The sequence below is a fragment of the Sciurus carolinensis genome, chromosome 1 (assembly GCF_902686445.1).
Source record: "Sciurus carolinensis chromosome 1, mSciCar1.2, whole genome shotgun sequence".
Taxonomy (NCBI): domain Eukaryota; kingdom Metazoa; phylum Chordata; class Mammalia; order Rodentia; family Sciuridae; genus Sciurus; species Sciurus carolinensis.
In genome coordinates this window covers 196,007,418-196,021,276 of record NC_062213.1, presented here as the reverse complement: position 1 = coordinate 196,021,276, position 13,859 = coordinate 196,007,418, and the positions used below count along the sequence as shown (strand labels likewise).

Sequence of the window (13,859 nt, the reverse complement as noted above, 5' to 3'; positions counted from 1 at the left end):
CTGACCACACATACTATTTATATTTGCACTATGAAAATGAGAGAGAAAAATGAAAATAAGCTGCAAGGGGAGCCCCAGGCATTACTGACTTTCATACTAACTTGTCAGGCTCTGAACTCTTCCTACTATACCAAGGACCATCCGGAAGTCTCACCTGGTTCTGCAGCTCCTCCCGGCAGCCCTCTACTGTACGGCATAGGCTGCTCTTCTTGGGCTTCTCTTCGTCAGTTACCTTTCCATCACTGATGGTGACCTTGGCCTTGTCAGCTGGGGAGGTGCTAGCATGGCGCACCAGACTCTCTGAAACCCTGGGCTCACTCTGAAATGCTGACTCCTTCATGGTGGAGCTCATGCCACTGCTAGGAGTTCGCTTCACCAGAGCCTGGGGACAGAAAACATCAAGGTCCCTAAGTTCTTGCCACAGCAGAGATGAAATACTTCCTGAGATCTTGGAGTCAAAAAAGAAATTGCCTAAGCATGTATTTAATTATCCAAAAAGCTAAAATTAATGATATTCACCTAATATCTAACTTTGCTCCCTGTAGTATCAAGCTTTAAATATAACATCTGAAACCATGGAGTTCATAGTAAAAACTGACTGCAAGATCTCTAAAGAGGCTGTGAGTTCTAATACTCAAAGTGAAGTGCTTAGGATACAACTGTACATATCATACTGAACATACTGATGGACCCAGGCACCATGGAGGTGACGTGGGAATTTTCCAGTTAGGATTAAATAGTCATTCCTGTGCCATTAATAAGTCGCCCTTTATGGCTCAGAGAAGGTTGCAAATCTCTTACCAAGCAGCTGCCATCTTCCTTGGCTCCACAGTCACAGAAGAAGGATCCATATTTGGCATAGGAAATCTCGTGATCCTTGTGGCACACCTTAGCACATACTGTGCACACACCAACCCCATCCACCATTTTACAGGTGTGACAGTGGTACCTACAAAAAATAAGAACCAGTGCTGGCTTATAGCCCATAACATAGAGTGCTTGCCTCTCAAGCTGGAGACCCAGGTTCAAGGCCCCAGCACTGTTGGATTGTGGAAATTCAAAAAATAAGAACCAGCAAGCAAGCTCAGAAGCATCAACAATCAAAGCCTAGCAAATCCTCACCTAAAAGGAAAAACACTTACCAATGTTGGTTCATGAATTCTTTCTGTGTGATTGTAAAAGTGCAGAGTTTATTGCAGAGAGAATCTTCATCCTTAAAAGACAATAAGTAATTTTAATCAGAAATCTATTCCTACATATAGATACTCACAAAAACACATGGGGTTCAACACTCTATGAAGACTCACTGGTGACCAATAGACATCTATCCAAATTGAAACAGCCAATTGGCTGAAAACCTGCAGCAACTTCAGATACGACCTCAGGATTTTGTGGTAAGAGAAAAATCTTAACACTTTCTCTACAAGTGCACTCCCTTTCCCATGAAGGAATCATCCCTGAAGTTCTACTTTGGATGCAAAGTCTAAAAAAGCAGGACAAGTGATTCTGGACAAAAGAAAGGCATCTGCTTATTGAAAAGTTTCTTCCCTGAGAGAGTAACTCCCCATAGCTTGCTCTGCAGGCCTACAAAAGCCAAGCCTGGCATGAGATATGGGAGTTGGAAGAAAGGAACAGGGTGGTGAAGTTTTTTATGAAGGGGCTGGAGAAAAGTGCCAAAGAAAAGTTAGCACACTAAATCCTGATCTTAAAAGGGTAACTTAGAGGGTAGTTATTACTTACTGAATCCTCAGCCTGGGAATCTTCCTCTTCCACTGCCAATTCCTCCACCCAGTCTGAGTCCACCTCAATAGCTCTCTCTTCACCATCCACTGAGAGATGACTTGGCCCTTGACCATTACTCTGGCTCAAGGCATTCGTGACATCAGCCAAGTAAGACATAATATGGCACGTGCACTCCAAGACTACCACGTGCTACAAGAGAACACCAAATTCCCACAGAAACTTGGTTCCCTGTGTTTTATTATGTAAACCACATTTTCTCAATAAAGATCGAGATCAGAGGGATGGTATATAGGCAGAGAAGAAAACTAAGATGTTTTAATTATCTGTTTCCTTAGCTCTTCAAAGTCTACACATAGCTGGTCAGTAAGTTATAGTGAATTAGTGTACATTCAATCCTTCTTAATCACAAAAATAACGCTTCACGAAATCTTATAAAGCAGAATCGAAACTGGGAGAATGGAGTAAAATTAGAGACTAAATCATTCAAGACAAGACCAGGTTGTAAATACAAAGAGGCTCTCATTAGTCTTTTCCCTTACCATCTGCTTTTTTTTTTTTTTAACATTGTGAAATCATTTTAATTAACTGAACTAATGCGGAAGGGAAGGAGTAACTTTAGAGGTAAAAAGTTTACAACAAACAACTATAGGTAGTTGATATTTCCCTAAAAATACCAACAGTCTGTCAACAAAGACTCTGATATCTAAGTTCTTTGCTCTGTGATTTTTCAGTGCCAAAAGGATAACCATGAGCAAGAAAGGATAGAGAGATGAATGCTGCTGTGGTGTGTCAGAGGCCAGTTATCTGCCCCTAGCCACCATATCAGATTCATGAGTTGGGTGGCAGAAAAAATGCCTGAATGAAAAATTTCTCTCATTCTCAAACCCTTTTTTTCAGCAGAGACCTGAATCTGCAGGCATATTAGGCAATTACAGCATCTGAACTGGCGTTGAGGAGACAGTCTTCAACCCAACCAGCACTGACTCAGAGTGCACAGATGCCAGGCAAGAGCAGGGAAGCAGTTTTCCACCGTATACCAGGGTCTTAAGAGTACCAGGAAGTCACTATGTTTTAAGACATATTCTGCTGGGTATTTACCAGAACAATTTCCTTCCTATCACTTCTTGCCACCTGGAAGAGGCCTGAAGGCACACAGTTAGGAATCACATACTGCTAGGTCATTGAGATCATCAGCCTCATTCTTTGCAGCCTAGCCCAGCCACAGAAAGGAGAGATTTCCACTCAGTCACAAAGATAAGACCATCTCCACCCATTCCCTGTTCTCACTTCTCATTTTGCTTACCTTTCCATGCATTACATTGGCATTCAGTTTTTCAACCACATTCTTCTGTGACAGGTATTTCTTGCTGTCCCAAAGTGGAGGAAGGGGAGGAGAGGAGAGAAGAAGGAGACAATAAATTGTCTAAGGCATCAAATAAAGCAAAAATCTTTATGAGCCTTGGATCAATTTTGGACTGTGAAGCAAAAATATTCTCAGAAAACCCCATAGTTATACAGCTTGGGGGGGCTCTGGTCTTAGGACTACCATTGATATTTGGTATATTTTCCCAACACTTCTCAAGAATAATAAACAGGAAACTACTAAGAAAATAATGACGTCAGGCACAGTGTCGCATGCCTGTTAAATCCAGCAACTCAGGAGGCTGAGGCAGGATGATCCAAAGTTCAAAGGCAGCCTTGGCAACGTTGTGAGACCCTATCTCATAAAAAATGTAAGGGCTGGGATGTAGCTCAGTGGTAAAGCACCCCGGATTCAATCCTTAGGAGAGGAGAAGAAAGGGGAAGAGAGAGGAGGGGAGGGGAGGAAAAGGAAGAAAGGGAAGGACAGGGTCCTCTAATTTCATCATCTTACCATCTGCCCAGCCAATCCACAGCAGCATTATGAAGTTGAAGGTGACCAGCACCTTGACCTGCACTGGCCAGGGTGGCCATCACAACCATGAGTTCAGGAAAGCCAGTGCCATCACCATTGGCCAGCATCTCTGTTGCCATGGGAGTCAGGGTGCCCAGAAGCACAGCACACACACCTTCCCCAACTTGGCTGGTAGAAAAGAAAGAGCAAATTGGTGAGTAACCAATAGGAATCTGATTCTCAAATCAGATTTCAAATTTATAAGAGTAATTAGAAGAAGTTTTGATTAAATATTAAATACATGACTCTATATACCAAACCCAGCTTTGGACTGGGGCTACTGTAGCACAAAACATCCACTCAGATTGCAAATGCTGGGTCAAGCCATTCCAGAGGTTTTACCAAAGGAAAAATCAGGAAGCCAGACTAGATTCCTAGAGTCCATCAAGAGGGAAATATAGAACCACTGAAAATGCTGAGATTAATGCCAGAAGGGAAAATAGCTACAAATGCTCTCCATGTATTTCTGGGATCATTAGGGACACATGATACACAAGCAGGTAGTCTACCTGTTTTCTCGAACAATGTATGTGGTCAGTAACTGTAATAGCTGCCGGTTCTCCTGAATTACATCCAGCTGATCGGAATCTTTTGGGGGCGATGTAGTCATGCGCGTGAGCCAGGCCTGCAGGCGCACAGGCTCCACACAAGCCAGCTGTGCCAATGAGCCACAGAGATGTAGAAGGCTCGGGTTAGGGCTCTTCTCAGCTAGGAACAGACCAAGAGGAAATAGTCCATAAGGAAGGGCTGGGGAAAGGCAAGAAGGGGACAAACAGAGAGCCAGAAAAGGGGAAAAGGCTCCAAGCAGTTTCCACATCCTTCCCAACTTTCTCTGAGGGATTCTCTCCACTTGTTAGCATTTTCATGCAGCAGTTAAACTCAGGCAGAAGATAGGCATAGTATTAGCTGGACATCAAAGTTCCCATAAGAAGATTACTAAAAGCTGTCACTCACTCAGCTGGAAGAGTTTGGTGAAGAATTTCAAGACTCGGTTACAGAATTTAGCAGAGAGGTTCTCATTGGCTGTTGCCATCATGATCTGCACAAGTTCTCCACTGGGAGGCGGGAGGAGGGGGAATGAAAGAATCACATTAAGCCTCATATGAAAGGAATCCATCTCTATTTCTTCACAATCTCATCTCCTCTAGGGAAGATGGTCACTCGTGAGTCAGCAACACAAGGTGTTTGTGAAATCCAGCCCCTGATGGATAACCCCGAGGAGTCAGCAATTAATCCTGGTCCTCCTCAAGGGAGACACATAAGCGGGCCTTCAGTATTCCCTGGAAAAGAACACCTAAACCAACTGCTCCTTGCTTTCAGGAGGCATTCAAAAATGTTCACATTGCATAAGTAAAACACAGCTCACCTGTCAGAGAAAAACTCCTCCATAGCTTTCCGGGCCTGGCTACTTTCCAGCTGCTTTTCCAAATACTGAAGACATTCCTCTAAGATGGATTCATCTAGTCCACTGAGGATCAAAAGGAATAATTAACCAGCAGTAATCAGATCAATCAGATACAATGTCTTCCTCATACTGTCTGAAACCCTAAGCAGTTTACAACTAGACCTTGAGGGAAATTTCCAGTTGTATTTTGTCAAAGGATAGCAGAAAGCAGTATTCAATAAATGTTTAATGAATGAATAGCAACACCTCAATTTTATTTTACTAACCCTTTTCTTAGGAAATTAAATAAGAAAGGCACCTAAAGCCTGAAGTCCTAATTCAGATTTAGCCAATAATTGTTTTGGAAAAGGCATTTCACATGAGTCATTTCTACATAACTAAATTGTCTTGAATTCCTTATTTAAAAAGAAAGAAGAGAGGAGCAGAAAAAAGGAGTTGCTTATGAAAACCTGAGCTCAAAGACTTAGGAAATTCCAACACTGAGACCCTTGTATTTTATAGTTCTCAGAGGGGTAAGTACAACATGACTTTCTTTATAGGACTTATCTATATCAACAAATCATAAAATACCAAAACCAAATGATGCAGCAGAACCTCCAATTTCATGGACCACCCATTTCAAAATTATGGTGACAAGAACACTAAAAACTAATTTTTTATGGTACTCCTCTATACATCTCATCACATCTAGTACAGCACTCAATAATCGTTTGTTGAATTATTTAAGTCTCCAAATCAGAACATTAAAACCTTTCATTTTCTGAACATTTATCCCTAAGAATCACAAAAGAGGACTGCAAATAACTCTTCACAAACTTCGACAAAAAATGCAAAATGCACACAAGCACAGAATTTCCTATTGAAAAGCACAGTAGTAACAAGCTCTCAGCAGTAGTGTACATCTCAGAGCAGCAGCATTCTCAGGAACCTAATTGCTTTCCTCCATCAGGCTCCAGGCTCACCTGTTAGGATCTGCATGATTGGCCAGAATGTTGTAACAACCAGTGATTAGCTTCTCATAAACACGAGCCAGGAACTCATCAGACTCTGCAGGGCCCAAGATACGTTCCAGAGAGTTACTACTAATCTCGGCAACACTCTCAGTGCTTGACTCCAAAAGAAGGGGTAGTAAGGTCCGAATGACCTGTGGTGGATTCATCTCATCTGACCACCTTCAGCAAAGAAAATGAACCAAGTTAAGTGAATATACAACTCCAAAACTCTGCAAGGCAAGGTAATTCAATTATTTATTGGGGAGAGGGCTTTTATCCCAATCTTCTCCTTGATAGTAGCTTTTTATATACATATAATCATATAATTTCATATTCTTTTTCACTATTACAGAAGAAGAAAAATCATTTCCATATGAAAATACACTACTAAATGTCAAATTAATAATATTTTTATAACATTCAAAAAGAAAACTAAACCTAATAAAATAATTCATCCTAGAAGGTTTTCTAGATGAACTCAGAAATCTGACTATTCATATAGCACTGAAGTATAGGACTTTACCTGTCACCTATGTACTGGAAGACAAACTGTGCCTACCCTACTTCTTAGGATGGTAAAGTCTAATTCCTGCAATGACTGGAGAAACATTAGTAATCAGTCCCTATCACTTTAAAATTTAAACCCAAAGCACCTCCAAATCACAATATGGTTTAAAGCCTCTTGCATAAGCACGAAAGTTCTCTACTGCCCTTCAGATTTGAGTTTTTTAAAACCATTCCAGGGTAAGTGCTTATCCTCTACTCTAAAATAGCAAGTTCTCTTGGATCAGGAAGGATATATGAAAATCTCTGTTATACAGTTATAGAAACTCTGTCTATCCTTTAGCTACAACAGAGCACAGTTGTAGAAAGCACAGAAGTCTAGGTACTGGTACTCACACAATCAGATCTCCAGTCAACCTGACCAGTGAGAGGAGGGTGTGCTTCAGGGATGCAGCCAGGGGCAGACTTTGGCCACAGAGAGTTCCCAAGTGAGCAGCCTGCACAGCGCTAATGTAACTCTCAGAAGGGATGGTGTCATTGGCAAAGGCATTACGCTAAAAGAAAGCAAATCAGATGTGAATATATAGACCATCTACCTTGGATAAAATTATCTAGTGGAAAAAAAAAAAAAGACAAAAATTAAGGCTCCACTGAGGTTTATAAACTGTGGCCTTCACCCAGTAATACACTGTTATTCATCCTAGGAAGAAAGGCAGAGGTTTGGAGGGCAGTACACAGATTCTAGTAAATTCAAAGTTAACAAATGAAACTAACACCCAATACCAATTCAAATGAGTGGAATATATAATATACTATATTTAGGAGTAAAACTACTGACTGTCTATAATGACTGAGAAGGATGTGGATTTTGTAATGCATGTGTTTTCCATTACAAAGATCATAATTATCCTTGTACCACAGCTCTGGGTGATGTAAACAGAGGTCACAATTACAAAGCAGGGATTATACAATTATAATACTTTACTTTTCCAAAGAACTTCAATGACAAAATAATCTACTAACAGAGGTAGTGTGAGTAGAGCATAGACAAAGATAAAATAAGAGAAGACTCAATAGCATCTAAAAACCTAGAGAACTTAAAAGTTACCCGACAAAATCATGGCAAGGAGAAAGCTCCTGACACATAACATAAAAATGAAAGGAACAGTTAACACAGCAAATACTGCTACAACATATGAAGATCTCTTTGGAGGTAGCTTAAGCATGTAGAGTAAGAACAGAACACAAAACAGCTGGTGTTCAGCATCTATCCCTAGAACAACCAGGACTCACCCAAGAGCCAATGTTAGGAAACTCATTGGTGTTGATATTATTCCAGGAATCACACACAGCCTGCACCGAAGACGGCAAATTCTGAACCAAAGTTGGACCTGGAGGTAATGGAAAAGACACAAAATCATCACAAGAAAAAAGGAATGACACAAAGCATTTTGAAAGCCAAGTTCAAATAGAGAAAGAAACATTACAGCCCAGGCTGTCAAAATAATTACTAAGACTGCTTAGATAGATATTCCAATAGCAGGACTATGTCCAAGAACCAGTTAATTGCTTACTAGCTAACAATCTCAATTGTAAGGTTTTCATATTTCATCATATCTACTTTCTAATCTTGCAAGTAAAGACAACTGAAAACAAAGTGAGGGGGAGTCATTTTAGCAGGTCAGGCTAAATTCACCACTGAACATTGCTCCCACTTCTATAAGCATGGGATCTCTTTTAATTTCTTTTCTCCTAAAGACAAATCTGGAGGCCAGAGATCATTAAGGCACATTAAGAACAGCATTCATGGAAGCATAATGAGACTGAATAATAAGAGTATTTAAAGCTTGACATTAAGGAAAACACAAATGGCCATAAATTTTAAAGGGTAATTTCTGCACCTAACTCCAATCCTGCTCAAGTTCTTTGACTGTCCACTCTAATAAATTTCTTCTAGATCACTCCTAACCCAGGAAAGAGATTATTCCAAGCATGAAATAGTAGTTGGCTAGTCTTCCTAACCTCTATAAATGAAAAGAATGCCAATCTCTGATAAACACAACAGAGCCTCATGCTTTATAACAAACTGATCCTGGTTTGGATCCCAGTTAGCTCCACCATTTGCAAGATACAGGATTTGAGGCAAATAAACTTCTTTCTCTAAGTCTCACTTTCCTAGTGAATAAAAAAGAAATAATACTTCCTGGAGTTACTATGAAGTTCAAAACAGATAATCCTATGTAAATGCTTGACTCACAGTAAGGCACCAAAAAATTGTAAACGCCAGTAAACAGGTAGAGAGAGAGGTAACACGTTCATTCACTTACCCAGAGTGTTCGCCTTGCACCTACTAGAACCAATGGCCAAAACAGCAGCAAAGCCTTGCAGTTTCTCCTTGGAAGGTTTTTCAGTGGTTCCCTCTTCATTAAAGTTCTGTAGCAAATAGGCTCTGAAGGAAAAAAGAAGGGCAGAAAAATAGGAGAAGCTGTAGGAATCTAATCCCATGGTCAGGAGAAACTAACCCCAGAGAAATTGCAAAGCTTATATCTTAGTTTCCTAACCTACTAAATATAGTTGACAATGCCAACCACTTCATAGAAACTTCAATGGGTAATTGTTTCTCAAAGAATATCTGATCCTCTTGAAATACTCCCAAATAGGATTCCATGACAAATAAATTTGGGAAACAATGAATATTCTATCTACCTTCCTTCCTCAACCTTGGAAGATAGGCAATGTATATATCAATGGCTCTAATAAGTATTATATTTTAAAAATCAAAATGAAAACCTATTTAATTTACCTAGCATTTCCCAAACTTACTTGCATAGGAATACCTATTAACAACTCATTTTCAAAAGCACTGGCCTAGTAGGCCAGATTGGAACCTAGAAACACCCACTGGGCAGTAACTGGGTCTGCTCTTGTTACCACTGTGCCCCTAACACCAAAAACAGTCTGTGGCACAGAGCAGGCATTCACATTTGTTAATGTTTACACCTCATATTTGTTTTTTAAAAAAAAGCCTTGAGCCAATAGCCTTCTCTCTGCTGCAAGAAATGCATACAATAAGACAAGGTGAGTCAAGTTTTATAATGATCCAGCCTCACAGAGCAGATGCTCAACAGTGAGATACTACAAGGAACCAGATAAAATAAATGAGCTCAATAGAGCCACCATTAAGGCAGGCCCTCCGGCAGGCAGAAATCGCTCCTCTGCTCCAGTCTATTACTGTCATGAGAGAAGTCAGTCCAATTTTGTCAGTTCTTCTAATTTAACACACACACAAAAAAAACTCAATTTTTAAATAATCTTCCAAATTTTATATGTTAAAAATAAATTTTAAGTTTGATTGGTTTTGTTGTTGATGTTATTTGTTTTTCGGGGGGGTTTTTTGGTTTTTTTTGGTTTGGTTTGGTTTGGTACTGGGGATTTAACCCAGTGGTCTGAGCTATACACTTATTAAGAAAAGGTCTTGCTTACTGCTGAGGGGCTAAGTTGCTGAGGCTGGCCTCAAACCTGTGATCTCTTCATTAGTCTCCCAAGTTGCTGGAATTACAGGCGTGTGCCACCATGCCCAGCAATTTTAAGGTTGTAAAACATCATTTACAGACCAAAATCTACAGGACATACAACTTGCAATGTTAGTTGTAGAATGAACAAAATTTTAAGGTAACCTCTAACTCATTAAGAAAAAATGTTTTTCCTCTATCTACATACCATGAAATTTGAAAAGCATTTACAGGGTTCAACTCAGTTAATAATAGGAATGATGGTGCTTTTACAACTTACATTTCTTTGAATCCTACAAATAAAATTCTAGAAAACATTTTAAAGAACAGAAAGCAAATTTCCTTCTGACTCATGAGCTATGTGAAAAATTCCTCAGTAGGCACCACTTCTTACTAGAGAAGAAAACATTATACCAAGCTTGGGGCGGTTAAGGGGAGTCCCCAGAGTAATCCATACTAGCACATCTCAGGTGGGCAATTCATCACACCTAGTGAACGATGCATAGGTGTCAATGAGTTGGAGCGTGGCTGGAAGGAGGTTCTTGGTGATCTCGGATGACTTATGAGGATCAGTCTCTGCAGCCATCTTAGAAAAATGTTCATCCAAAGAGACCTGGACCTTCGAGATAGCAGCATCAAGGGTGTAGATGGACTGCAGACTAGGAATTTCATGGAGCTGCAAGATGGTGGTACAGTCGATGCTACAGAATGATGAAATCTTTAAAAACACCCAGGATATTAATTAGTTGTGGCCAAAGATGTGGTAGAAGCCAAGTTCTGTCATTATGGTTCCAACTCTACTATACCTGTCGAGCAAAGTATTCCTCTACAATTTCAACGTCATATTTCACTGAGCTACACTTGGTAGATGCCAATTCTACAAGAGAGCCAGCATGTTCGGCCTTCATTCCCTGTTTAATAAGATGATCCTGTTTGGATGGCAAGAGAAAAAGTGTTTTAAGAGATCAATATGAAGAGTCCAAAGTTTTCATTAAATTTAAAAGACCCATACACATAGATCACGTCAGCCATGAATACCCCTTGCAGCAAGCTCTGTGTTCCACTGTGGTACCTTTATCCAGTTCACATAGGAGCTGATCCGGAGGCGGGAAGACCATCTTAGAGTATGTAAGATGTCACATTCACTCATCTCAGGTGAGTTCATGGCCAGCTGGTTCATGTAAGTCTTTGATGGTGGCAAAATACCTAGGATCCTCCACAGTATCAAGAAGTAATACTGAAGGGCACAGGCCTCCTGGAGAAAGCAAACAGCAGTAATAGAGGCAGCATGCATTATTGCCTCAAGATCTAACAATAAGAACTGCTTCAAATACAAAGTAGAATTGTGCAATATCCTTATTTTCTTTTCTTCTTTCTTTTTATTTGCACCGCATTTTTTTAAACTGGTACAAAATAGTCATACATAATGGTGGGAATTATTCTTGCATATTCATACATTCACACAATATAAAAATATAATTTGGCCAATATCACGTCCCTACATGGAGTTCCTATTTTCAAATGAGATTTGGCCCTACAGTCTGCTCTCCAGATCTTTCTAGAAAGTATACCAAAATGATAAAGCAGAAAATGGAAAAATGAACATACAATTTGTTCCACATTCTGCACACTTCTGAGGCCAAGAAGGTTGCTTGGAGACCAATTTGGAATCCCCCAAATTCAACAATTAACCAAAAAAGAACAAGACATTCTGCTTGGCAGGTCCATAATCAGCCCTTTGTGTGACCTGGAATTGCTGCTATGGCTTCTAGAAGTACAGACACATGTTCAGAGAACCATGAAGAGAGCTCAAGTGTGAGGCTTTTGACATTACATGTCAACCACAGTCACAGGCGACACAGCTCTAGGGTGGTCACCGAACCTCGGTCACATTTCTCTAAATACTAACTAAATGGGGGGGCGGGGACTTTCTCTACAGTGAAGAGAACTACTCAAATGACATAAATACTGAAGTTTTGATTAATTTTGCAGATATTCAATAACTGATTAGATCCCAGAAGGAAATTTCGGGTAGAAATGATCAATTATTAAACACAGCCCAAGCTCCCCAGGCTTCCATGGTCTTACCAGGGCTGTTACATTCTTGTTTTCCTTCCTCCTGACTGTATCAAGCTGGGATCCAGCTGCAAGCAGGGTTGTCAGTGCAGTGTAAAGTTCATCGTACTTCATGAGCTTGGAGAAAAGAACTTCACATGCCTGATATTAACAAAGAAACACAATCATTTCATCTTATTTTTTGAAACTTTTTTGCTTATATCCTTGCACTATTTGCCTGACCTCACAATTGACAATATATCCCATCGAAGTTTACTTATTGGTTTCTCCCTGTAGCAGATTCCACATTCTGGGACCCCACTCACTCTGTGGACCACTGTGAGCATACAACCACAAGCTTCAGAATGAGGAGTGAACTATTTTTTGTCCATTAAAACATCAGTCTACAGAAATTAGTGCCAGAGGTAACAACCCTTCAGCAAAGGTACAGCCCAGCAAATTCCAAAGTAACATTTTCCTTTAAACAGAAATTCAAATCCTATCAAAGACCAAATTTCCTCATTACAAAAAGTAAGTCATTCCCCTTCTCCCTGAAACACTGATTTGGTGGAGACCATCAGGCCCACATATAAAACAGGGTTTTAAATTCCTAGTACCACAGCATCAAGTCGGTTCAAATCGTCTTCTGAGGCTTCTGGGGACAGGACACAGTAGAATCTGGGTTGTGGGATGGCATCTGGAAAACAATGTGCTTATTAAAGGAACAGTTTCATTCTCAAGTCAGTCTAACAGACATAAAACATAAAAATCTTAAAAATACTTTGGAACAAGGTTCTCACACCTGAACTGCTGATATTCGGAACCAGATAATCCTTGGCTTTGTGAAACTGCCCTAAGAAACGTAGGAGCTTTAAGAGAATCACCGGCCTCTGCCTATAATGCCAGAAGCACCCCCACTAAGCATGGCAACCAAAAAATGTCTCTAGACATTAGCAAACATCCCATACAGCAGGGCAAAATCACCCCAGTTTAAATTACTGCTCTAGGAGTCAAGTAAGGCACTCTGCAATCAAGTTGATCAACATAACTGTATCATTAGACTGAATGCATTAAACATATAAGCTATTTCCTCAATAGCAATGGGGCTAACCAGTAAGTTCACACTAAGGCTTCATGAAAATTAACATTTAATGATCCTTCAGATCAAACACTAAAAATGAACCCAGGAGTCCCATAGGGATATAGCTCAGCAGCAGAGCATTTGCCTAGCATGTGCAAGGACCTATGTTTAATCCACAGTTCTGCCCCCAAAAAAAGAAAGAAAAAAAAAGAAAAGAAAAGAAAAATGAATGAAACCCAGGGATACCTCGTCAAAAGAATAAGAAAACTGCTCTGCTATATGAGAAAAACACTGGAGAAAATATTACATTCCCATGATTTTCAGAATACTGTATCACCAAGACCAAAAAGAAAATTTAGCTGTGGGTGAGAACCACATCCTTAAGAGGAAAATTAATCACTGAGAGTGACAAGAATCCATACATTTTATCCTAGAGTCAGACACAAGGATTTTTAATTCCTACATCTCAGTTAAAAAAAAAAATTAATATGGGATGTGTGGGAGTTAATTTCTAAAGCTGTTTTAATCCCATAGGTTATTTGCCACCCACAGGGAGCAGACTAAAGCAAAAGCAACTGCCCAAAGATCCTCCAAGCATCTCCAAACTTAACGTTCAATCCTGCCAAGAAGAAGC

General features: G+C 40.0%; 1 protein-coding gene across 10 annotated transcripts in view; it reads right to left on the bottom strand.

Moving 5' to 3' along the window:
* The window catches only part of Ubr4 (ubiquitin protein ligase E3 component n-recognin 4), a 133,469-nt gene that overhangs the window by 87,367 nt on the left and 32,243 nt on the right, over positions 1 to 13,859 (bottom strand). For all 10 annotated transcript variants that reach the window (XM_047542310.1, XM_047542320.1, XM_047542326.1 and 7 more), the window contains exons 21-38: positions 12,762 to 12,841; positions 12,178 to 12,306; positions 11,162 to 11,344; positions 10,896 to 11,018; positions 10,578 to 10,807; positions 8,905 to 9,026; positions 7,871 to 7,968; positions 6,974 to 7,131; positions 6,044 to 6,253; positions 5,043 to 5,144; positions 4,631 to 4,731; positions 4,186 to 4,384; positions 3,617 to 3,805; positions 3,047 to 3,110; positions 1,741 to 1,932; positions 1,143 to 1,213; positions 802 to 949; positions 155 to 382 (exon numbers count right to left, since the gene is read on the bottom strand). In XM_047542310.1, the coding sequence (XP_047398266.1) occupies positions 155 to 382; positions 802 to 949; positions 1,143 to 1,213; positions 1,741 to 1,932; positions 3,047 to 3,110; positions 3,617 to 3,805; positions 4,186 to 4,384; positions 4,631 to 4,731; positions 5,043 to 5,144; positions 6,044 to 6,253; positions 6,974 to 7,131; positions 7,871 to 7,968; positions 8,905 to 9,026; positions 10,578 to 10,807; positions 10,896 to 11,018; positions 11,162 to 11,344; positions 12,178 to 12,306; positions 12,762 to 12,841 (2,627 nt within the window). The remainder of the gene's footprint in view (positions 1 to 154; positions 383 to 801; positions 950 to 1,142; positions 1,214 to 1,740; positions 1,933 to 3,046; positions 3,111 to 3,616; positions 3,806 to 4,185; positions 4,385 to 4,630; positions 4,732 to 5,042; positions 5,145 to 6,043; positions 6,254 to 6,973; positions 7,132 to 7,870; positions 7,969 to 8,904; positions 9,027 to 10,577; positions 10,808 to 10,895; positions 11,019 to 11,161; positions 11,345 to 12,177; positions 12,307 to 12,761; positions 12,842 to 13,859) is intronic.